At 38.6% G+C, this 27,461-nt stretch overlaps 1 protein-coding gene across 3 annotated transcripts in view; it reads right to left on the reverse strand.

Annotated features, from left to right (window-relative positions):
- LOC122841089 (ephrin type-B receptor 1) overlaps positions 1-26,002 on the reverse strand; it is a 171,970-nt gene extending 145,968 nt beyond the window's left edge. For all 3 annotated transcript variants that reach the window (XM_044134091.1, XM_044134089.1, XM_044134092.1), the window contains exon 1: positions 25,722-26,002. In XM_044134091.1, coding sequence (XP_043990026.1) covers positions 25,722-25,782 — 61 coding nt within the window. In that variant the 5' untranslated portion in view covers positions 25,783-26,002. The remainder of the gene's footprint in view (positions 1-25,721) is intronic.
- Between the last annotated feature and the right edge of the window lie 1,459 nt (positions 26,003-27,461).

A 27,461-nucleotide genomic window follows, 5' to 3' on the forward strand; every position in this document is an offset into this window, starting at 1 on the left:
CTAATTATTTTATTAGTAAGGCAATTTTGCAAGGGTCAGTACAGCTTAATTCAGTAGCAGAAATAATCAAATAAGAAAAATCAATCATCTAGTCTATCTTTCCCTAATGCTGACACTGAGAACTAAAAGGGAACCTTTGAGAGACGGACAGAGTTTGGCTTTTTGAACCCCAGACCTGGCCTGATGATGAAGGAGGTGTTGCAGCAGGAGGAGGATGTTGGTCGACGAAGGCAGGGATCTCTGTAGGCCTGATGAGCTTTCTTCTCCTCATGGATGGTGAGGTCACACAGGACTTGGGTGCTGGCAGAAAGGAAGGCATCAGTTCTTCTTCTTTGTCTTTGTTCTTTGTCTTTGTCTTTACCTTGGTCTTCATCTTCGTCTTTGGGGTCTGAACCCAGCTGATGAGAGAAGTGCAATTTGAAGCCACATGTTGCGGGGCAGGCAGGTTGGTCCCCATGATCAGGACAGTCTTGGCTCTGTGGCCCGGCTCTTCTTCAGCTGCAGAGTTCTTTGTCCATCTCGATCTTGACTCGAAGCTGCCTGGAGGATCCAACCAAAGTTTCCTCTTTTGCACCCACCTTTTATAGGGTTCATCCACCCTTTTGGTTCATTTGCATTGGCTAGCACTGTTGCTGTGCTTATTTCATTGGCTACCTGCTTGGACAGATGATCTCATCTCCATCACTGTCTTAGAGACATTGTGTCCTGATGTCTGTGCTAATGTCTCAGGTTGCTTAACAACCTGTTTCCAAATAAGGCGTTGACCATCTCTGCTCTCCTGTTAGTTCCCCTTTTTCCCTTAACCTTTCACCTACTATCCACCTCCAATACATCAGTGATCTTTAATTGTAGTTACACCTTTGACACCATTTCAAGTTCAGAGTAAAAATCACATTTATAACTTCTTTTACTTCTCTGATTTATCATTCTTTTATAATGTTATGATAACCATAATTTATCAGTTACTCTTATTATAATCTTAATGTGAGTTATTACAAATGTTTTCTGTAAAGAAACCAAGAATAATCCATGATTCTTATTATTTGATATCAAAGTTACAGTTACTTGTTTTACTTGTAAGAGTTCCCACTAATGTAAGTGTAAGTGTAAGTATTATTACAAGTAAACCAATATTAATATAAGTATTTTACTTTGAATCTTATCCAATTACTCACAATATTTAGATTTCTTTCTTTAAAACTTTCATGCTAAGTAATAGTCTGAACTATTTTTATAAATCTGCAGGCTGGAAACTTACTTCCTCTTTTTCCAGGAAACTGCTTTTCCTGTTTCATGACTCTCTCTGTCTTGACTATGATTTCTTATGATTAAATAGAAAAAAGTAGAATTAAAGCAAAGTTTGCAGGAGACAGAAACAACACACACAACCAAATTGATTTTATTGACATTTAAGTCTAATGTTGGGTCTAGATTTTACTTGAGTAATTAATTTTAAAGATAACTTTATTTATTTTTACTGTTAAACTAAAATCTCCAGCATGGGGAAGTGGGATGATCTCGGATTTTCTTGACACAATGCATTTATTTTATTTTTGCCATTTAGTTTGTTGTCGCCAAACTAAATGACAATTCTGTTGACAAGTGCAAAAACTGTAAGCACATATTTAACAGTCTAGCAGTTTTTAAAAAATCTGCATATATGTCAAGACAATTTGTGGTAAAACGAGTCATATTCTAAAGCCCAGTTCCAGCTAGTAGGTTTTTGCTTTACCCAGGAGATAAAAACTGACACAAAGTTGTTGAGCCACTTATCCTAAGCAAATTCAGTCAAAGCTCTAAGAATAATGGGCTGTGTCCTAGCAAAAAAAAAGGAATGACACAAACACATACACTTGAGCTAAGGCATATTCCAGCTCACCACACTCAGGCCATATTTCTCTGCTACACTGAGCTCACTTGACTTTCTGCCAGAATAACTGTAAAAGTCACTGCCCTCTCTACCCTACTTCTGTCTACAATCGTGTCCTGAATTTCCTTCCCATGTTTCATCCGTTTCCTTTTCCTTCCTTATCTTAAGCACTTCCTCCCAATTAAGATTACGCACAGTGATCCAGAAAAAAAACAGCAGGATGTAAATGGGCCATGTTTCATTGTTAACAAATACTTTGAAAGAGTCAGTAGGACAGGACAGAGAACAGGTGACAAGTACACTAGGATGGAATTGGTAACAGCCATAAGACAAGAAAGACAGTCCTGCTAACACATAAAGAGACAAAGCAGCACCCAGAAATCTGAAAGCCATTAACTTTGATGCTGGCTTGGAGAAATGGGATCTGCAATGGCCTATTTCTGTAGGCTCTACATCTCATCAGACACTCTCACTTGTGTCCTCATGTTGTGTGATTTATTTCGCCGTGAAGTCTTTTTTTTTTCTTCTTTTACATCAGTTGATTGTAAGTGTGTCCATGTGCAAGTCTTGTTTTGCAAGTCCTTCCCATTTTGGTGTTCCATCACCCGAATGCCTCAAGTGCACAGGTAATACAGATGACCCACAGGTGCTTCAGTAGCTCCCTGAACTCATGTGAAGTCATAATGAAACATAGAGAGGAAATTGTTTTGCTTATACTCGCTTCTTCATTATTTTGTTTTTATTTTTTGTAATCAATTACTGACCACTGCGGGGGTAGTATTACAGTGAAGTTCCCCAAAAACAAAGTTTCCGCAAACTGATCTATGGCACTAGTATTTGTATGTTTTAGTCTTTGATGACATGCTTCCATGTATCCAAACATGGATATATGTTTGGATACACGTGTACCACAAGATGTCCTTAAAGGTACCAAGTCTGACACTATCCAGGATTTTGATTAAACTCTGGATAGTGCCTTTCACTTCAAGTGAAAGGTAAGCTATGTTTTAGCTTTCTTTATTTTTGCATTGTATAAAGATTGATCGATCTTGACCACTCATTAAATCAGAAGAAACTCAAAATCCAATCTTTTTCCAATAATTGTATGAACACATTCAGTCCTTGTTGTTCCAGGGCTGTAGGAAGTTTGTTGTTCAGGAAGCTCAACATTTGTTCAAACATCCTAAATTTCTGCTACCACTGCATGTTCATGAAACCAGTAACGATAACATCCCACCACTGTGTACACTGGGTACAATGTAAATTTTTTAATCTTCAATTTATTTTTTACTTTCACATGACCCAAAGTTGAGAAAAAAATAATGTCTGATAGGACTTCCCCTTTCACAGTAGTTTTCCAAGTAAGTAACTGCAACTGCAACATACAGAAGGAGATAAGTTATAATAGTTTACTAAAATTTATCAGTCCCAATTTGCGTAAATGAAGATAATTCTCTATAAAAGTTTTCAAATATTTATATAATTGCTTAAGGTGAATTAATATTTAACAGAAAAATAGGATGCACTGTGTCCTCAATATCTTTCTGTCCTTAACTATAAAATTGGAAATAAGCATCACTGTCCACCAACCACATCAGGTAATGGATGGTTTTATTATAATGAAGTCGCTATTGCTGCAGTGCCAACTCTAATTATTTTTTCTGTGTTAGACAAAGTGAGAAAGATGATAATAGAAAAAAATAGAAAATGGAATTAGCTGCTAATATATGCAAATGAGGAATTTAGAGTTTCCTAACATATCTGTGTAATTTAGGTTTCTGGACAGAATTTATTTTTGCTAAAGCAACTACTTCTGTATAATGTACTGATTTACCTGTGACAAAATAAACATGTAGACTGACAAATGGGATGATTTTATTACAGACATCCATGCCCAGACAGACGTTTCCAGACAAGCTTCTCTCCTCTCTGTCAATCTTAACCTTAATTTGGATATTGAAAGAAGTACCTGCTTAAATTTATTTAAGCATTTAAATTTAAATGCTTAAATACCTGAGTTTCCTAAGGTATATGAAATATCAGGCAGTTGTTGAAATATCAACTGAAATACATGCAGGGCTTTTTGGCTACTTTATCTTAGCCTTTACATCCAGCATCTGGAAACAATTAAGAGCCCACTGCACTGAAAGCCTCATGGGTATTCCACCAGATATTAATTGCTGAACTCTTCCTGAGTCAAAACATTAGTATTGTTCTTTCTAAATGACTATGAACTTGTTTTCTGTGCATTTTTGAGGTCTGAAATCACTGCATCTTTGAACCATTTCTCATTTTCTGCAAATAAATACCACATTTTTGCTGGAAATTCCAGAGACATATTGTCAGTAGTTCATAGAATAAAAGAACTATGTTCCTGGTGTAATCTGGGATATTCCAAATTAGTTGCTATTGCTGTCTAAATGCACAGAAATTTTGCTGTACGTCACATCATGTTGTATCTTTGAAGTATGAGGTCGAGTGCTTAATACAGCATATTCAATAGCATCAAAGGTGCAGAATTTATATAGTTCTGCCGCATAAGAACAGGTTACTTTTGCCTTGATATAACTGTCTCTTCTTACTTGTAATTTTTGATATTTAAAAATAAACTGGAAAACAATTATTGATAGAATGTTTTATAATTTCACTGAAATTTGAGTCAGTACTGCAAAGCATTCTGGAGGATGTAGGCAGAGGAAAGGCTCAAACTCTCATGGACAGCTAAGCAACTTTGGCTGGATCAACTAACTCACTCATTCATGGGTAAGCTAGAAACAACGTGTTGTGTGATTTGCGCAGCAGCAGTTTCATGTTTCACTACCGTGCCTTATAACTGATTCAAAGTAAAAAAATAAATAAAAATGAACGGGCTGGAGTGAAAGGAGAAATATATTTGCTAATATTGACCAATATAAAACACATTGTGATGTTGTTAAACCATATTGCCCAACCCTGCTTCCTAAACTATTAAAAATAAAGGCAAATACGAATTTCAACAAGATTGTTAAAAGTTATTAATAACAAGAGTAGGGTCAAAATCAATCATACAAGTTCATCCAAAATCAGATTTAAAATTACTTCCGTCCTCATTTTTGCACCTGGATAAAAAAAAGAGTAAAGAACTGCCTTCCACATCTTCCTTCTCTACATTTACACCTCTGTATAACAATTGTTCAATGAGAATTACACTGCCTCATCTCCTCTCTGATAAATCAGTGCCCTCAATTTCTCCATGGCTGACCTGTTCCTTTCTCCTATCAATCTTAACTTATGCCACCACTTATTTTCTTCCCCTCAATTTTTCTATCAAAATGTTCCATATCTCATTTAGTTTCTCAATAAATTACCGTAAACTCAGTTAGTTAGATTTTTCTCCATGCTTGCTGTTTCAGGCTATTTTTTTCTTTTTTTATGCCCCAATATCTCCTAGTAACATTGGTAAGACAAATGTATGGATGAAAAAAAAAAAAAAAAAGCCTGATGAGGGTTTACTATATTTCTTCAATGCAAGCATAACCAAGACAGATGGGAACTGGGCCAACAGGCTGATTTTTGTTGCACCTAGCCAAATATCTGTTGGCGGACGCAGTTGTCTGTCTACAGATGGCAGACAAATGCATATTTGTCAGATGTGAACAACAATAATTTGTAACAAGATATACTTTAACCCACTCATCATAGATCTTTTATTAAGTGTCAGTGGGTGTGTGTGTGTTAGAGAGAGAGCGATAGAGAGAGTGTGTGAATGATTGGTCTTTGATGCTGTGCTACGCCTTACAATACATCTTCTGTTATGGCAGGGTGACTGGGCAGGCCCTGTTCTAGATGGTGGTGTGGTATAAATCAGACTTCATCTGGCTCCCTGCCACAAATGTGTCATCTCACCCTGTTCAATGAGGAGCCAACAAATATCATACAGTGTCGGGACACGTCGCACTTCATAGATCCTCCAGATGGCTATAGTAGCTCCCTGACTTTCTGCAAAACATGTCTTGTTGTGGTGGCCCCTTCATGTCCTTTCTATAGATTTGCTGCAAGACAAGTCATCATTCTTCCATTGCCCTGTCAAACAAGTCTGTCTCAGTGGTTCCTCTGCATCAAAAGCCCAGATGGCTACAGTCAGCTGGAGAGGAAAAATAAATGCCCTCTGTGTAAACTGAAATTGAGTCAGATGACATGCAACAAACTGGTTTAAAATTCCATTGTACCTCAAGAATATGAGTGCGTATTTAGCTACTGTACAGAAAGTCAGACTAATGTAGCAATAATGGAACAAGAGGAAAAGGGAAACTTTGGAGACTCTCTTTTGCTCAGAGCAATAAAAACTCATATTTTTTTTATTCAAACTTTTTATGAAAACCTATATTATCACATTATTCTGAGAAAATGTCTGTCACTGGCTGAGACAGTCTATAAAACTCAATTTTGGTAAAAAAAAAAAAAAAATTATTAATTAATTTTAAAAAATCAGGATTTCAAAATATTATCTATTAAGCATTGTTGAGAGCAGAGGTCTTTATTTACACATTCATGTTTTTCTGATCCCCCTTAGATATTTTTTTGCTGGAATCTATGACGATGTACCCACAGCTGTCCTGGAGCAGTAGGACAGAGGCGAGGCTGCCATGCACCTCTGACCACCACCAAAGGTAAATTAGGTAAAGTGTTTTGCCCAACAACTGAGATGCACGTAGTGTGGTGTTGAACCGGCAATACACCAGTTACACAACAAATTGCCACCATTGCCCCCTTAAGCCCTTTAAGAAGTGCAATATTGATTTATGACTTTGTGTCATAAATGTACATAATGTGTAAAATATGTCCTACAAAATTAAATATGTTGGTCCTAATTTAAAATGAGGACCCATATTAGCTGTTGTCATAAGTCTGCGACTTCAAGGAGAATACCAAAACACCTTAAGACACGAATTTGAAAGATGCCACTAATATTTGTTACCAGGCCTACAAGATGAAAAAAAAAACAAAAAAAAAAAAAACAGATTCTTACCTGTAACCTTAACAGGTATCTATTTATTTAGTATTTTGCCTTCAATGAAGCAAAGTATGCAAACTGGCAAAGTACCTTGCGCTACACTGTGAGCCTACTACTGCCATCGGAAGGTTCAGTTCACAGAAACATGTGCTCTACGAAGCCACGTTGTTGTGCTTGTGTATGGTTGCTGTTTAGTCTGCTTTCTTTTTCCAAACACTTCTCCAAACATCTTTACAAAGGGTACAACATGGGAGCATTGTTTGTTCAGGCTGCTGTTCTCTTCCTGCCTCTGTTGTAGGACAAGCAGACAGATGCTGCAGCGGTGGAGGACTATTTTGATAACATGACAGGTCACCTGCTGCTCGCTGTGCCTCAGGAGAGCACAAACACACATGGCTCTGTCTCTGCCCTCTACCTTGTTCTCCTCCACAGGCTTTTTTACAATCTAAAGTTAACATGTGTGATGATGTTGCACGAATGTGGATCCACATTGTTTTTGAAATAGTTCTTACAGCTAAAGTGAATAATAGTCATTTGAGAATCTTAGAATTTGTTTTTAGCCTGTAGTTTAATAATAGTTAAAAATAGTTTAACTAAATTTGTTTTTGAGATTACCTGTGAATGAGACCATATTTCCCCCCCCTATGTCCCTACTCCCTCTTGAGTTATTCATGGAAAGTTTGCATAAGAATTTATGTTCTTCAATTACCATGAAAATGAAAAGCATGTAGTTTATCCCAGAAAAGTATATGATGTTGTTCTTGGGTTATATCATTCTTAAATACATTGTATGTAGATAGCAATTACTGTTTTTTGGTCAACAGTTATTTTGTTTTATTTGTTTAACCTCTTTTAATAAAGTCATATTCAGAGAATCACAATGTATCTAAATATTTTATTTAGAATTAAAAAAAAATAATCCCAAAGACAATTCAGATTTGTCCTATGCTTTTTAGTGTTTTAGCAGTAGTTCAAATAAAAGTAGTCATGTAAGATTTATTTGAATGTAATGTGAGACATGAATGAACATTAACAGAATTGGATGTAGCCTAATTTCATTTCATAAGTATAAAAAGATTTCCACATGTCAACCTTGAGTAGCTGTGATGCATCTTCTGAGAGCTAATGAACTCTCTACCATAAACTGTAGTTCAGTGAAACAGCATAAGCTTCAAAAGTTGCTTACGAAACCCGCAGGCTTGAATATATAGAGAATTTTACGGCGGGAATTTATTGGTGTCACTGATATGATATATACCAGACAGTCAACAGTTTTTAAATGCATATAATATTAAAGAATAAATTATCTGTATTTCATTTTTCTCAATTAATATCAGAATTCTAAATACGAGCACTGATGCACACAGATTTTTTTTATGTGTGCAATGAGAACAAAGAAAAACACAACACTTATGTGGTGATATCAAATGGCTAGATTTTTTTCATCCTAATTTCCATGTTTTTAGAGTGTTTATAAGCAAAAGAAAGCACACATGCAAACAAGAACCTTATCAGCTAGAGCAATACTGGAAGCACAGGATGGAAAAAGATGTCGTTTGGAATAAATTGGAAAGGGAGGGGAGAAGAAAATTGGAGAGTCAGACATGGAACTCATTAACTTCTCTTTAATAAAGCGCAACTCACAAGAGGACCCTTCACTTTCTTTATCTATCTACACACACACACACACACGCAAGCCCACGCACACACAAACACCCAAATGTAGAAAACACATTCCAGTGCCAAATTGTTCCATCCTTAGATTACTGCACAAGCTGTGATCACAACTCAAAATCACTTGACTCACATCAGAATTCACTGACCTCAAGCTTAAAACAGACAGTGAGTCAGTGTAGATTCAGGGTATTCAAATCCAGCCCTCAAAGGTCTGTGTCCTGCAACCTTCAGATATGTCGGCTTCACCACATCTGAATCAAACAGTGAGGTCATTAGCATATCTGGAGAATTCAGCCATTTGACCAGAAACACATCTAACTGTTGCAGTACCCTGACCTTCGAGGTTTTGATTTGAAGACCCTGATGTAGTTGGGTTGCCCTAAAGCACATATGTCAGAGTCAAGGCCCGCGGGCCACATCCGGCCCGCGAGAAGATTTTCTACGGCCCCTGGGATGATCTTGATTTATATTAGAACCGGCCCGCGACCGCAAGCCGGCACCCGTCTGAAAATGCGAGATGAGCACCCCCTTCGATCCTCTGCACCCCGTCCGCAGGAAATTCGTGAAGCTTGGGCGGTCCGCTGCACTAGACTATATGCGTCATTTACAAAAATCTCAATGAACATTCGATCAGTCCGGCCCTCGGCTTGTAGCTAAATTTTTTATTTGGCCCTCCGTCCATTTGACTTTGACACCCCTGCCCTAAAGGCTTAGCACTGAAATCATTACGGTTTATTTTAAGCAGCTCTTTAGCTACTGCACTTATGTTAAAACACTTTCCGATATGTTGTCACTTCAATTATTTATTCAAGGTCAAGCTAATAAAATAAGGCATGCAAAAATGTTTTGTAGGATAATTGCATAGCAACAATCCTTAGCCAAGAAGTTCTGCAAACAAAAGATCATACAACATTTTATTCCCCATTACATCAAAAACCAAATGGACAAAATGTGTCCCCCAATAAATACTGAAACCATAGTGCTTTTTCCAGAATCCTCTTTGTGTTGTTACTTCTGACAAATAATCTGACTCTAAGGTGGACGACTAGGATCACTGTATCTCTGTTAGGAAAGAAATCATTGACTGTCGTACGAAAGCTTCATCTAAAGGAACATCCATGCCTTCCCCTTGGGGCCAGAAAGCAAAGCTAATTCAAGAAGCGTGGGCCCTGTCAGCTGTCATTGGCAATGTGCACTCATAGTCGCACTCAGGCATGCACACGTGGGCACACTTATCCAAAAAACACACATCGACCATGCATGTTCTCAACTGAAGCAGGGACCTAATTCCAAAAGTGTGGGCTTCTGACAGAAGTCATCGTCTATGAGCACAAAGCCAAGCAGCATGTTACACAACCTGGCAGGACAACCTGGCAGGCTAATGTGCGGACGATAGGAGAGAAAGAGACAGAGAAGGCGAGAGAGGGGCAATATTGATTGGCTGGCTAACAACAAAATAAGGGAAAAGAAAAAAAAAATCCTCCCAATGGCTATTATGGCGGGTGTTAGAGATACACCTCCGATAACATTGACGGCACAGTGTTACCCATTATGGTTGGGTAACAGAAAGATAATATGAACTCCTGGTGTCTGCTACGCAAATGTTTTCTGTTTAATAACATGTTCATGCACCTGCTTCCAAAACTCCCGCAGGTTATTTGCACACCTTGTATTTGCCAGCATTTTCTGTCTGTAAAACCTCTAGGTTTGAGACTGCCTGATCCTCTGATTTGTGGCTTTTAACTCAGTTACTACAGTGTAAAAGAACATAATGTAAGTTACTATACTGAGTGGTAATAAAAAAGACCAATCCATCTACACGAATCTTGAAGTACTCTGCATCAACTTCAAAACATGCAGACAGGAAAGTGCATGCCTGTACAATCAGAATGAGATTGCACAATTGTAGCTTTAAAGGGAGGCATGCAAGATGGAATGGTTTCCTCTCAAAGAAAAACAGAAAGGACATACTAGAATCAGTCAAAAAGATCATAGACATAGTCCAGGACGTCTGGAATAATATTCTTTGATGAGTCAAAAAAGGACACAAGAACAGAGGACATGTTTGGGATAAACCTAATTTAGCATTTTAGGAAAATAACCCCATACCATCTGTGAATTACACAACTATGAGTAACATGGTTAGGGGAATCTTTGTTGTAAAAAATTATTGAAATCAAACTGATATTTAACATAGTATCTTGGTTTCATATATATATATATATAATTTTTCATGGGTGAATGCAGATCAGCCTTCCTATAAAAGAGGAGAGCAGAGATTTTATAATCCTTGGGCAATAAAACTGTTGTGACATCAGTATTTTAGCGGACATGTGAAGAAAACTCAACATGACACGTTCAAAATGGACGTGTCAAGTAATTACCAAATGGGATGCAATAGCTACTACCAAAATAATTCATATGGTTGTGCAGGGCAATTTCTTTGTGGCTGTGTGTACAACAATTCATTTGTCCCAAGATACTTTATGACACATATCATGCAGATTTCCATCTCATTGTCACTGCGTGCACCATTGCTTATTCACTGAGATAATACAAGTTAGGGTTTTGCTACTGAAACACATTAGCATTTTAGAATACATTAGCATACCCAAAACGATCTGTGGTAACATTGATTGTGTGTAATCGCGTGCTTTGCCTCTGATCACATGCAATATACCAATACCCCTCAATACCCTCCTGCCCCCCTCAATACCATGCACACACACACACACACGCAATCGTAGCAAGCCACTCCCACCACCTGCTGTGCAGCAGGTGCCGTGATATGATTCTACCCCCTCTTTTCAAGAATGCTGATCACCAAGCTTGCACCCATACACATAAATGTCTTCAAAGACAGAGCTGTGAAGTAGAGGTGACAGGTCTCTGGTTTGATGCCATTACTAGCAAATGTAGCACTAATTGCTATCCCTTCTCTGTTAGGGAGCAGAGTGGATTCAACATGAGGTCCATATGGAGCCCAGGATGGAGTCATCTCCTGTTCATAGGGAAAAGAGAACCAAAGGGTTCTAGCTTTGACATAAGCCACTGTGGAACATTTCTAAAGGTATTTTAAGTTTTTCCTTCCACTCAGCTTCGTTACATGATCTTGAGTTTCCCAGACAAGAACAGACGCATGTAGATGTTAGGCGTTGTTGGTGTGACAGCTGATTAGAAAGATGAGAGACTCGACTGTGACACCTCTAATGATCTCTCCATCTGATTGACAGGATAGGAAAAGCTCCAATTCACACATCTAGCACATAACAGAATGTGGTCCACATACAGCAACAAAGGTCGCCATGTCACAAACACACACCACATACAGAAACACAAATACGAGAGGTACACTGCTCCATTGCATGTTAGAAAAAGACTATTTGCTACCATAAATTCCCTCCTGTGGCTACCAGAATATGCCACTATTATGTTGGCCCTAGAAGGGCTATTTCCTCCCCAGTTAGCCTGTCATCAAGGGCATTGTACTGTATTGTCTGAGAGTGAGCCTAAATGGGACTCTTTCAGGGGTATTTTCAGGTACTTTCATGAAAGATTGGAGAGGATATTCATATCATATTTCGTTCTTTTTTTTCTTTTTTTTTCTATTGCTGACTGAACAAAGCTTTAGAAAACACAGACACACACACTAGCACACCGGCACTTCCTACACAAACCAAAATCACCATGTCAAGCGCATTCCTGCTCCAAGCAATTTCCTCCATCTTCTCCCAACAGACCTGATCAGCTTGCTTGTATCTTGTATCTCAACTCAAAGCAGCAACTGCTACATGGATTGCATTATGAATGGTCAGGAGAAGCCTATAGACCCTTTTTAAAAGTTTTAAAAGGCAATTAAGTTTAGCTTCATAATAGCAAACTGAAGATTTTTACAGCAGCAAGTTCCCCTATTTGTCCTGACACTGATCCATTACCTAATTATTGGCAATTATCTGCTGATTTATGATGTACTGATCTTACTTTGTTGAAAGGCAAAGTAATCCATGGCTGTTAGAAATGATCGCAATGCTAATCACATTTCAGTGTAACATAAGGGAACCTATATATTATTGTATTTAACAGTGTTTTGTAAACCTGTACAACCCATTGTTCGAATGAGGATTGTTTTTTTTTTTATTTTAAGTGAGAAAAAGCACTAAAAAACTCAAAAGAAATACTGGAAAAATCTGGTTGCAACAACTAAAAACAAATGCAAATACTTGGAGTTATAAAGATACTTCCCTTAAGGATTAAATAAGTATTTTCAAAATTAATTAAACTGAACTGAATAAACACCATAAAACAAGAGGAAGGCACCAATGAATAAAGAAAATATGAGACAACAGGGAAATGTGAAGATTAAATGTCTCTCTAACACTGGTGGAAAAAAATGGGACAGAAACAGGTGGGGAAGACTGCCAAGAGTCTGACAACAACACCGAAGAAACTGAAGGAATTTCCCAGAAAGAACCGGCAGTGTTTTAAATGTGATGACAGTCTCCTGTATGTCTGATCTAAGGAGTAGGGTTAAGTGACCCAAATCTATTCTTTGCAGGGAAGCATATAGTTCTTAAGATGAAACTCAATTTTAATTTTCAACATCACAGCGTGTTGAAGAATACGTCGAAATAAACAAGAGAATGACTTCAAGAAACTACTGAATGTATTTGAGTGTACTGAATGAGATTAATACCCACTTCTTTACTACGAAGCAACACTGTTGCAAAGTGTGCAGAATGTTGCTTGGTACGGTCTGAAATAAGATATTGCTTGAACGGGAGAATATGTTGCTCCAACTATTCAGGTGCCCTCCAGGTATGGTGTCAAGAGTGGTTCTTCTCAGGCCTGGACCAAGACTGCAGCCTCGAAGGTCAAGTCCAAAATCAGACCTTCCAAGATCAAGACTATGATTAATAGAATATCAGCAATGCAGAACTACAAGTTCCAGTCACAACACTGGGAAGAAAAAGCAGGATTTGACACAGACATCCATTTTATTAAAGTTATTGTGTTTCTCGATATATATTTTTCATTTATTTATTTAAGTTTGATTTAACCAGGTAGTCACCACTGAGATTATGCTGCTGCCTGTCATTACCAGGTCTCTTTTAAAATCAGATTTTTTTAAAAGGTTTTATTGGCTCGAGTGGCCATTATTTGATAGTGAATTGAAAGGAAAGTGGGTAATGAGAGAAGGGGGAGGACATGTAGTAAAGGTCACCAGGCCGGGAACCGAACCTGCAATGGCCGCGTCGAGGACTAAGGCCTCCTTATGTGGGTTGTGCTAAACCCTTGCACAGTACCCTCAAAACGGGATTTTTAAGGGAGACCAGGCAATGATAGGCACCAGTACAAAAAAAACAAACAGTTACAAACATTGCATACAAATAGCATCCACAAAAACGAGTGCTAAATGAGCTTTTACGCATACACATATTTCTACTTTAGGTTTTATACAGATTACATTGCAATATATATTGTTACCTCAACCCGTCACAATATATAGTGATATGAATTTTATGCCATATCACACATCCCTACTGTCACCCAGCGAAGCGCCTCATTTTTTAAAATTATTCTGGGTCTGGAAAGAATATTCATGGACCCCAAGAGAATTTGACCTATAAATATGACCCACACTTCCAGAGCAAGTTGGTGAAGACTCCAATATGTGGCCCTGTGTTTATATTTCCATTTATTGTCCTGAACAAAATCCATATATCCTGGACGTGGCAACAATGGTTAAGAATAAATCTTTTCCTTTTGGATAAAACATGTGAGTGATGACAAATCATCCTAATATGCATCAGACAGAGCAAATCCATCAGATGCATGCTTGCCTCTAAAATAAACAAAAAAAAAAACAAAAAAACACTTACGACACGTGTCATTCCCTCTCTGCGCTGTGATCCATGATATGATCGAAACGCTCATATGTCTTGGACAAGGCGCAATCAATCATAGGAGCCAGGAGAAAAGAGACAGATGGAGGCCGCTTGTTTGCTTTTTATCTTTTCCAGGTTTAAGAAGCACAATTCATCCATCTGACCATTTGTCACACTTCGTTCCTTATAGAAACTATTGAATGATGTTTATAAAAGAGACACCAATAGATTCTCAAAGCATTACCCAAACATCAAAAATAGATTGAAAACAGAAGTCCAAAGATGCAACCGCTCACCACTCTCCTTCTAAATTTCTGTCCATCAATAACAGCTGAGAAAAGGGATCCTCTCTCAGGAAATCATTGACAGGTGTCTAAAAGACTTTTAAAAGCAGACTGACAGATTTTTTCCCTTTATTTTCAGATGATGAATTCACTCATGCAAGCATACGTAAAGACACACTCACAGACGTACACAGTGACCTTGTCATGAGTGATAACCATCACATGATAGGTGCTTTACACATCTAACTCCTTTTTCCACTTTGAGTATTTCCAGTAGTCCAATGTGGATTTCAGATATACCATATAAATAAATAGGATAAAAAATAAAAAAGGTATTCCATGGTGGAAAAAAGGTTTAGTCTTTTATACCTGGAAAACAAAATAAACATGGATTATTTTTAACAACAAAGACTATTTGTCTTTGTAATTCACTTACAAAGAAATAAGTCATTAACTGTAAGAGATGATGTAGTCAGTAGCCTGTCAGTTTTGTGAACAAAAGTAACCACAATTTCCAAAGCAACTGTAGTACAAAAGCTCAGAATACCAAAAGTATTTCTCACTTTTCACAAGAAAAAAGAAAGCAACAACCCAAAGGAGCCTAAAAATCATAGTACATAAAACTTTGTCACCTGTTTGCTAAATTGCTAAACAGAGTATAATTAGTTTGGCCTCAAGAATAAAAGACTGAAAGAAAGCAGGCTGCACTCTTGATATTAACTGTAATTCTGTATATACATATATGTGTTAGGGAGATCTACAAGAACTTCCAAGAACAGACCAGTTGAGTTTTGTTTATAATGTCCTCACACATGAATCTTAAGTGACAAAAATAGATTTTGGCAAAATGACAATGACCCACACACATTATTCAGAGAGTTAGCACATAATCATGCACCTAGTCAATTACCGTACATAGCCATAAAATGACACGCTTGCCATGTCTTACCTAGATTGGGCAGTAATTCTGATTAAACAGATCAACAAAGTGTGACAGACAACATTTATAAAGGGCATCGTGACATGGAGGCTTACGTTGGTGACCAATAAGATGTGACAAAAACTGTTTTAAAGATTTGAGGTAGCTGCTTGTCAAATTTCAGAGATCTAGTCTGCACCATAGAGTGCTAAACTTGTTATGCAGTGAACGTCACAGACTCAAATAAAATTTTATACCATTTTTTTGCAGAATATGCCGTTATAGCACACAAGTCATCAATTTAAGTCTTTACAAATCATGGACTATTTTCAGAGCTTCTAGTAAGGTTGCACTGTGCAGTTACATTGTGAATTTAGAGATTTAGATTAACCTACTCGTTTTCTGCTCTCTGTGTCGTAGATATATTTCTTGATATTAACTGAACTCTCTCTAAAACCGCCATGGCCCAGTTGTAAAACATCTGGAAAACGGCTGTACGATTACATTCAGCTCAGCTTAGTGGGAGCGTTTATCATTTTGGCATGTCATCAGCACATAGCTACATGGCCGCAGAGGAAAAACGAGCACATCTGTTCATTAAACTTTACCTTATTTAAAAACACCTGACTGTGTGTCATATATGCAGACAGGGTGCAGAGACAGTTCATTTCTCCTACAGCTTATGGAAAACGGTCCGAGCGCTCGCCAAACGTCATATGTCAATCTACACAGAGGGTTTCAAATAGTGCGTGAAAGTTTGGATCAGAAGTGACCCTCTTTAAATGCCTCAGCCTTGGGAGAAACAGCAGGTGATGAGGAAGAGAAGAATTAGAAAGTGTTGTAAATTTCCCAATGTTCTGTGAGCTGAAATGCAGAAGAGGTTTATTTGAGAGAGACTGATGTTGTAGCAATTCTCACAAAAAGGAAAATACACAACACTGATTTAAAGCACTGAGCAGATTTCTTTCAATCATTTCAGTTTTTTAATATATAAATAGAAGTCCCTTTCCTCATAGAAATCCAAGGACAGGTACTCTCAAAGGAATGCACTCTCTGCAGGGCTGAATATGCTTACGGGTTACTCACAAGAACCTCCTAATTAGCACGTATAAGATTGAAGTCATGATGGCTTATCCTTATCTCTCTCTCTCTCTATCCCTAATCACCTATACTTTTTATTCTAAAATAAATCCCAGTCTTCAAGCTGCTCTTGAACAAAAAAACCCTAGAATCAGACCTACATACCCAGGTCTGATTCTCATTATTTATTTGGATTGAACTGGGATTTACTGGGTTTATAATATAAAATAAAATTGAAATGAATTATCCTTTGAAGTAACGCAAATTATTTAAAAGTGAGGTTGTTTCAGTTATTCCATTCAAAAGGTGAACTGCATAGTTTGATCATTTTCTTTGTTTTTGGACATTTTCACAATTATAGCTTAAGGTAAACTTTACCTTATTCAGTTTTTCATAAAAATGTAATTTTTTCACAAATCATTAACTAATGATTTTTTTAATACAAAAATGTGGTTCACCAAAGCCTGTTAAAGGAAAGTTGAGTAGATGGAAAAAAGAAAAAATACAGATATAAGGTACACAAGTAACAAATGTCTACAAAAATGTTTTGAACATTGTGAAGCAAAGCCAATTACAGTGTAAGGCAGATTCACAAAGGTCCCTGGCATCCACGCAGACCTATCCTTGATATGGACAATAACTGTCTGTCACCATCTTTTTGTCTGAACTATTAGTGTCAGAACAGTCTTCCCACTGCTGACAAGCTCTGTAAAGATCCCACTGCACTGATGCAGTAGTTAAAGCAAAAAGAGCCCATGTACTCCAAAGGACATGGGCATGCAGATTTTTCTGCCTTATGTAGTTTTATATTTTTTTGATAAACTGAATCTTGGATTTTCATGAGTTGTAAAGCATAAAAAGAATATTGGCAGAAAAAACCCCCACTTTGATTCGATGATCATGTGCACTGAATATAAATGAGTTTCACAATTTGAATTAAATTACCATGATAAATTACATTTTCACTAACATTCTAATTTACTTACATGCCATCTGTATATGTAATAAAATAAGCTCAGGCTTTGTTTGTGTTTCCTCTCACATTGTAATCTTTTAATTTTTATTTTTAAATCAGAGTAGAATAAAATTTAATTTGAGCTCAAGGTGTATCAAGGTTTCCGTAATTCATTCTGGTCTCTTTAGTTTATTTCAAAACCACAAAAAACAATTGTCCTTCATATCAATCTTTTGGGTTAATGTCCTCTTTAGGGATAACGTAAGAAGCAGAGAGAAACATTGTGCGGCCACTTGTCGACTGCCACTCAGCTGCTAAAAGTATGAAAAAGGTTTACTTAGAATGGAGTGAGATGGAAGTAATATTTGTTATGTTATAAAACGAGCACAATGTTTAGATGATAAACCTGAATGAAGTAATCTAATTAGGCCGTCTTGAAATTTTGAAGAAAAGTCTCTTTAAAGCATAAGATTTTTAAAGATGTACTCCAACCACCCCAGTGGATTGAGATACTGTCCACTTATTTCCCATTACCCTCTGTGGTTCAAATCAATAATTAATTATCTCCACAAATGCTCTTCTTATCCAGTTACAGAAGTGGACAGAACAGAGCAGGTGGAAATTTGCCTGGCAAAGGGATTCAGTGTTACACAGGGTGAGAACTGTCCTCCCACCATTGCTACTTATTGGCCCATCAGTGTCTCTCTTGGAAGCTGGCATTCCATTTTGCAGCACCGCGAAGGCACTTCATTTTTCTCCACCGCACTTCTCCTCTCTCTCACCAACACAAGCAACCCACACATAGAGACACAAGTATTCATACACAATTTCTCAGCTACGCTCTTGCTAAGAGACCAGTGTTTAATAAGTGATTACATTTATGGAGAGGAGAAGGGCAGCAGAGTGGTGAAATATGCCCACATGTCCCGAACCTGGATGAGGGGCTGGTACTTACTCATTAATAATGGGACAGGCTCCAGGACCAGGCCCTTAGCATCCCATCTCTGCTCATTTCCTTTCTCTACATCAGAGCTCTGCATATACATGACTGCGAGTATAGAGGTTGTACACATTCACATTTGCGTGCGTGGGTGCACGCGTGCGTGTTTTAGTCCCAGTGAGAAACAGCCTGTGGAGAAGCCGGCTTTTATTTAATCAGAAGTGGAACAGCTTCCACCACCGCCTATAATTTCAGCCCTATTAACGTTCTACCGTTAATTCCTCTGAGCATTCAGACGCAGCATCCTGTGAGCTGCTAATTGACTTTACATTGCAAACTATACCACACGCTTCTATCTGTACAGAGGGAATCTAAAACATTGCACATGTATACTTGAAAGACAAAGGAATAGTTCAAACAATATGCTATGTAGTTATCAAATATGCAGAGTGAGTTAACATACATTTAGAAGACTTACACCTTTCTTTCCTTTACTCTCTCATCACTCAATGACTGGCCAGCCTACTTAAATATGCCTTTAAGCCTCGGCCCTAAAAGTTATATTAAATCACTGTGTGCCTAACTCAAAAATACATATCATATGACAATCATAAAAGAATTTCTTTGTTCCTACAATCCCTGAACCCCAACCATCTCTTTACCCGGCTTCCTGTTTCTGCCAATGCTGCGCTTATTACATCTTTTTTTTTTCCCAAGGAAAGGCACATGTTTCACTTTTCTTCCTTGTAGTGTTCCCAGCAATAGTTCAAACCATGCATCTGTTTTTAAACATAAAAATGTAAGGGGACAGCAGGTGAAGGAGGGCGGGAGAGAAAGAGAGAGAGAGTGAGAGAGAAAAATTGGAAAAGGGATCAGTTGTGTACAGATTTGGTGGAAGAAATTGGGGTGAGGTGAATTTGCAACTTAAATGCCAAACAATTGTCTCACTAACCCCTTAAAGTTTTTTGTTTTTTAAAAAAAACATTTATAAAAACTATGAATCCTTTTCCTTTCACTTCACATACAGTCGAAAACAATCAAACAGGCAAGCGGGAACATTTATAAAGTATAAACAAAAGGGTCCTGTAAACCCAGCCTGCTCCAAGCTGGTGATTGAAGGGTTGAGTGTATGGGGGAAGGAAGGGCGTAAGGAACCACAGGATGGAAAAAGAGAGGGTGAAATGGGGTAGAATGCATAGAATCATCTAAAACTAGACTTTGGGAACAGTGGGGAAAAACACTCACTAATCAATCGTTTCTTTCCTCACCTCTCGATTCAACAAATATAGTAGCCGCTTCCCTTTCCTGCTGATTGAACAACTGTCACCAATCACTAGGAAAGGTGATAATGGAGAGAAAGAAAAGCTCAGAACCATGAAGAAGAAAGAGAAAATGCACATTTTTCACACCTCCATCCTTGAGTAGTGGGGTTAGCCGGGTCACTGCGGCCAATCAGTGACTAGCGTTTCTATTTGCCACGATGCGCAGCTTGGAGGGTTATCTCTTAGTTTCTGCTTCTGTGCGTATCAAGCTTTCACACTGTGTGTGTCTGCGTGTATGTGTGTGTGTTGCGTTCATAAAAAAAAAAAAAAAATTGATGGAACTGGCTTTTGCAGCAAACAGATGACTCACAGTTTGAGGTTGAACTGTGTCACAAGCGTCGCCGCTTCCACTCCTGCGCTCTAATATGTTATGTATGTTGCTGATGCAGTAGGTCTGCTTATCCCCCGATGATTGGACAGATAAGGCATCAGTACTCATCCCGCAGTCTGCCACCTGCTCTGATAAGCGTGGGGCACAGAGTGTGGCAGGTGGAACCTAACACCGTTGATAGCATCTCTGTGGCAAATCTCTGGACAGAGGAATGTCTGGAAGACGAAGGCTGACGACGTGGTAAACAGCACGGGATATCAGCACGTGAGGAAAAGGTCTGAACAGAAAAGAACAAACACGCATTCGATTTGGCACGCCGGAAGCTCTGATCTTTTCCCTTCATACTGCTCACTTTCACGCTAGGGGGCTACAAAAAAGTGCACACGCAAAAGCTCCCAGTCTGTATCCACCATCTGGCCCTCCCAAGGCTCAGATGTCTCTAGGGTAAGGTGAGCTCCGAGGGGTACTCGCTATGTGTTTATATGTGATATGTGGGGGTGTGTTTGCATATGTGTGCATGTAAGTGAAAGAGGAAGAGGCAAACAAAAGGGGTGAGAAAGCAGCGATCAAATAAACTGTGAGAGAGTTTGCAGTATACAGCCATGTTTAAAGAAAACTACACACAGATCACTGCATGCATGTACGACTGCAACATATTTACAGCACTGCAGGCATACCAAATGCTGGCAAGTGTTTGCACTAGGGTCGTCATAGCTGACTGGCTGGGCTGTCTAAGTGCGTCTTAACACCAAGTAGTCGCTCCACTGTGGGCAAAATAGAGCCCCTATTATGAGATGAGGGCATGTCTGCTGGCCAATTCAGCCGTAATAGTTGTAGCACCACACTGGCGACACGTGAACACCCACTGTAGTACAAACTGAGAGAAGAATTGAATTTTACTTCAGGTGGTCCCAAGTTAGCAGTAGTGCCTATGGCTAAAATACCCTCATGTGAGCACATAACAGGTAATTCTTCACGTCTTTTCAGCTGCATACTGTGTCCAGACAGAGGACTAGGTTCCAGCTTTATTTTTCATTCGACTTTCTTACATCATTTTGGAAATGACAGAGTGCCATAAAGGAACAGTTTTGCTTTCACATTCCTAGGAGACTCAATGGTTCTCCTTTTTTATTTATTTTTTACTGTGGCCCCTGTGCAGCTGGTGAACACATACAAGATACACATTGAGAAACTGAGCTTCTAGCTACACCAGCCTCACAAGGCAACTCCACATTTATGCAACCTGGGCTGACACAATGAAATTACAAAAGCGGGAAAAATAAGTGGGGCGCACCAAAGCCTGATAAAACATGCAACACCCATACAAGGCAAGAAACGGTACTACCACAAATGACAGATTTTTCACAAATGTAGCTTGTAGCTCAGCACAATTTTCTGTTCTCACCTTTTGTTTTTCAAACGTGAGAATAAAGTACAAATACTAAGAGCACTAAATTACTGGTCTAGTTAGGTGTGTATGCATGCGATTTAATTTGGGATAAATACAGAAAACTAACAGGGAAATAGTATACAGAAAACAATTAAATTATTTCTAAACCACAACAAAAATAGCATAGAGTAAATTTCATGCATACAGATTATTTGATTTCACTCTTCTTTAGTGTAATGATTCCAGAGTAATGTACCATAAAAAAACAACAAAACAATAAAATGAATCTTCTTTTACAAAACTGATACCGTGGACAGGATGCCATCTTCCACTGATGACTTGATTGAAAATCCGTCATTATCTGTCCTCACTGAACATGCATCAGACTGAAATAACAAGTTAACAAGAACTAGTCCTACATTCAGTTCTTGTGCTAAAACTGAATCACTTCACTCCAAATACAGCATGAATTCATTAATGTCCATGTTTTTGTAAAATAAAATTATAATTTAAGCAGTTTATTACATCAAATGCTAATTAAAATATTGATTATGTCTTTGTCCAGAATTTGTGCACCAGCGTAGACGCACTTATTTACTTTTCTTTAATCTTGATGCTGTTAAAGTATGCTATCTGATGAAATTTTGACTCACATATAATTAGAAAATATGTGTAATGGTCTTTTGGATCTACTACTAATACCATGTTTGAAGAGCAAAGATAGAAGTGACAGAATGCAATAAGCTGCAGCTTTATTACTCTACTTGTCTCTGCTATACCTGGAATCCCATACCTACTCACTGCCTGCCTCCAGCCAGCTCCCACGCAGTAACAAAACCAGGGTCAAAAACCCCCTCAAACAAACAGAAAACAAAATGCAGTATAATCTGTCAGTTTTTATAGATAACAAATTGGCATTCAAAGAGGAAGATGTTGTTTTATTTCAGGACAATAATGTACAGTCCTCTACACCTTCTACAACATGAATCACAGCTGTCTTTTTTTAGTAAACGACTGGTTCCAACATTACACGCTATAGAATGCCAAAAAGAATAATTTCTTCTTGTGCCCATTAATTATAATAGCTGTTGTTAATAATAATTCTTTCCAGGTTCAGCTTAAATTGTATGTCACGTTTTCCATTTTAACAGGGCAACAGTATTCTCCTTTATTTTCCTTTAGAGTTACTTTAATGACAACAGGTGAAGGTGAAGTTCCCCTTAGTCCATCTTCACTGTGTCAGAAACAGTGGTGGTAAGTTTAATGTTCTCTACTTAGAGACACTCTTGTAAATTCAAAAGGCACACAGCAATCTAAACAGCTGATATATTGTTATGAGACATAATCCTAACCCTGGTGGGAAATGTTTTCCTGAGATCATTACTTTGCAAAACAAGAGAAAATGACGGTTTAGAGCAATTCCACCAAGTGGCTATTTCAAAAATTACTGATGTAATTTACTAATGTCAACATTTCAAGACATTCACAGCTCTGAAATAATGGAAAAGTTACATAATACACATCATTATTTCTGCAAAGCAAGTTCAAAACAACAGATCTGGAGGACAAGAATCTCCTTTAGATAATAAGACACCTGATAAATCTATACCACAATATTATTTATTCAGGAAGCTGTAGTGTTCCCCGTTGCATCCTGTAAGGATAAAGCATTACAACTCTGTAATACGTGTACACATCATCCTGTGGGACTGTTTACAAAGCACCGCGAACACATTCAAATCCGGATCATATTAAGTACAGACACTGTTTTACATCAAGGAGTAGCCTGACTTAGGCATGTACTGTCAACATATTCCTCTTTTTTTTTTAAACTTCCTTTCCCTTTTTTCTGTTTCAGTCTTCTCAGTTGTGAAACATGCATACTGTTTTCCTTTGACCTCTCCTCTTCTGCCTCTGTCATCTTTTCATCTCCCTCTGTTCCCGGCCTATCTTCCAGCCGCTATGACTAATCCCCCTTTCCCTCAATTCCTCCCCCCCTCTCCACCACCCCGTTGTGGGCTGTTAAATGAGCGGGTTTATCTAAGCCTAATTGGTTTAAGGGCAAACAGAAATAAGCAATGACTCTCCGAGTGGAGGAGAATGACTTCTGTTGCTGCTGTCTGAAGACCAATCTATGCAGCACCATGATGGGAAAGAAGAAGCCCAGAGTCAAATGGAAAACCTAGTGACAAAAACTGGAACTGACTGAATTTTGGTAGAGAAATTAGGACATATGAAAAGTTTTCCACTTGAAAAATGTCTGGAAGCTTACAAGACATTTTTACCCACCCAACATTTCTACACTTTTACTGCAGCAAACTTTTTTGTTAACCAAAAAAGTTGGTAATGTATGGCAATTAACTCATATGCTTAATTTCCATTAACATATTAAAGCTCTTAAAAATATTGATCTCTTGTCATTTGTATTCCAAAGTTGACTGTTCAATTAATATTGTCATTAGCTGTTTATCTGAGTAATGTGACTGAAAATAGAGGTTAAATAAATCAATTATTTCAAGCGTCAATCCATACAGCCGCAGCAGCAAAAATATCCAGACACTTGCAGACACACATGGTTCTATGAATTTTTGTTATCATCATCTGATTTGGATCCATAATGAGATCAATATGAGCCAGGATGGGCCGAGATAATAGGGTCAGAGACTCCACTTTGTCTCTCGCGTATTAGAAAAAAAAGAGGGGGGGAAAAAACAGCAGCAGCTTGGAGTTCGGATCAGTGAAGATTTTAACCTTCCCGTGGGGCCACCTACTTTCAATTAGCAACCCAAACAAGGAAATCACTTTAATCTTTGATAGGGAGGTAACCCAGGGGCTATCTCCGTATACCCATCTGCTTCATCCTCGTCAGTCCAACATCCTCTTTAGTATGCAGTAAAATTTCACTTTTTTTTTCTCTCGTATTCAGTCTCTCACCTCTGAACTGTTTACAGTCATTTAACGTTGGGCAAACATCTCAACCTCAAAACGTATCCCTTCCCAAAGAGGTAGCAATTTGGTCCCCTGCCTTGGTATCTGTAGCTATGTGTTAAAATCCGATGAGCAAAAACAAGAAAGCTGAAACCAAAATTACAGAGCATATCCCAGAGCTGGGGAGGATCCAGGAGCAAACTAGTGAATGATTAAAGAGAAAACCTGTGTGTGAGGAAGCTAATGCTGATCTAACTCATTTATAAGGAAGGTAGATATAAACTAGAGCTAGTGTGTTCCTGTTTATGTTTGACACGGGAGGAAACAACATGAAGGAAAAGAGTTCCACAGCCATGATGGAAGGGAGCTGGTTTCATCCACCCAACAGATATCCTGGCTGACGCCACACAGCCCAGAGTCCTGTCCCATGAGGTAAGACAGAGGAAATGAAAAACATGTTTGACTGAGGAGATGCTGGCTACTGTACAACTGAAGAAGAAGAAGGTGTAAAGATGAGTGTCTCAGAGTAGGAAAAAAAACAAAGATGCAAACAGGGAAAATAACATTTTTACACGTTTTCCCATCAAAACTATATTCAGAGTCCATAGGAGCTTGTCTCAGCATCTGTAGATGCAAGAAAATTATACATGGGGGATTTGCTTAATAACACATTATCATTTTTTTTTTTTTTTCATGAGAAAACGTGTAAGGAATCATTGAGTTTCTGTGTCTTTTGTCCCACTCTGAGAGGAAAAAAAGTATAAATGCTCTTTGGATAATATGCGAAAGGGAAAAAAAAGAGACATCACAACTATGTGGCATTGACTATGCTTACCGTGGCAGTTATGCCTTTATATTATATAGTTAAAATGACACAAACTTATGTAGTCACATAAACAAGTATCAGCGGCGTTCAGCGCTGCGGGGAAATACTGTTCCCACATAAAGAGAGAAGAACCGAAGCAATCCGCGGCGACCCACGTGTATGACATCCCTGAACGCCGGGGAGATGCAGGCGCTGCCCAGCAGAAGGACCAGGACGCCTCCGCTCCTCACCCCACCCTCCCCCCTCCGAAGACCATCACAACGCGCCCTGTTTAAAAGCAGCGTTTTCCACATTAATATAAATCCAGAATGTATTATTTACCTTCCATCGCAGAGGACGTGATGACCAGGACGGATAAAAGCGCAAGCAAATCCACTGACATGGTAGAAGGGTTAGTCTCCACAAACCTGTGTCCCCTCCAAAAAAATTATCAAGACGCACGGAGCGCGTCAAGAAAAGAAATCCTTCGCTTTGTCAGAGCGGTACTCCAGCAGACAGCCTCTGTTGTGAGTCACATTTCAAGCCGTAGTAAACAATGTGTGACAATCAGCGCAAGGGGAGAAGCGGAGTATAGGGGCCGAGGGGGGGTGCAAGGAGATCGGGAGGCGGGGAGGGAGGGGAGGATAGGTTGTTGGGGGGGTCCGAGGAGTGGCTATAGGGGGGGAGACCCGATGTTGCATGCTCACGGACTCATTTGAGCGCCCGAACCAATCAACGACTGGTAGCTGAAACTCACTAACCAATGGCCAAGCCGCCGCTCCGCCTACTTTGCATTGTCAAAACACAAAACTTTTCCTTGACCTATTTGAATCGGTCCCCCCGATGCACTACAGGGACATGACTCCCCCACTCGGTGGACAGGTATTACTGCATCTCATGTTATCCGCTATTAGGTGCTTTTTCAGTCAGCCGCCTGAAAGTAACTCAGAATAAAATGCTTAACACTTTATCACCGTAAGTATCTCTTATAGATGCCTGCTTAAGATCCTTCATTGCAAATGCTACTCTCATTTTAAATTCATATATTATCTTACACTTGACAAATTCCTAAGCTGGGCAATCAATTTCTCTTATAAAATGACTTCATTTAATGATTCATTTAACTTCCCCGCAGTTCACACTACTATAGATCTATTTGCATCTCTAATAGCTTTGACAAATTCAGCTTCACCTCCTAATGCTATTTAACAGGCATTGCACATCAGTCCCATCCTCTCACCATAGACCTCTTAGCCTCTTTTTTGTGTGTGCGTGTGTTGCAACAGATGGTCCGCACAATGGGTCTTTCCCTGCAGGGACACAGAGGACCAGACTCTGCCTCGACAGAGGAAAAGGCAGTTCCTGCCCTATAGCCCAGAATCATACACCTGTCTTGAGCTAGAAATGTCCCCCCAAGTCCCCAGAGCTGAAGAACTGGAATGGAGTTGTTAATCTTCAGCCTGAATAGGCCTGATTTTACTCCAGGCTACTAATACTTCAATGCTGTCTCTTTGCAGCACACTGGCCTAGATAATTTTCACCTGTTTTAGTTTTTTTTATTTAATTATTATTATTATTTTTTTTTTACAAACTTAATGAATGGGAAAGAACTTTATATTTTGGGTCCATGTTATACAATAATTAATGACTGGCCATAAAGCAACATATAAAAGTTTTTATTGTTTGTTTTGTTTTTGCTCTATTTTTTTTCTAAGATCTGCACTCAAGGACTGGACTTTGACTGGACCATTAGTAACCTTTAGACCTTTGATTGAAACCATTCCATTGTAAGTCTGTTTTAATGTTGCTATCCTTTGAGTTCAACCAACACATTAGTCTCAAGACCTTTACTCAAAATGACATTCTACCAGGATTGCCTTATATGACCAACTTTTCTGTCCGTGTTACAGACATCATCTTCACAAATGATGTTCCTGCCTTCGTATTTCACAGGAGAGTTGGTGCATTCAGAGTGATGAGCTATATTTTATTTTTCTTCCACTCAAAGTGTTTTGGATAGTGACTAAGACATTTTATGTGGTGTCATCTGAATATTTTTTCAGACATTATATCCTCCACCTG

This window comes from Gambusia affinis, linkage group LG12 (genome assembly GCF_019740435.1).
Source record: "Gambusia affinis linkage group LG12, SWU_Gaff_1.0, whole genome shotgun sequence".
NCBI classification, from domain to species: domain Eukaryota; kingdom Metazoa; phylum Chordata; class Actinopteri; order Cyprinodontiformes; family Poeciliidae; genus Gambusia; species Gambusia affinis.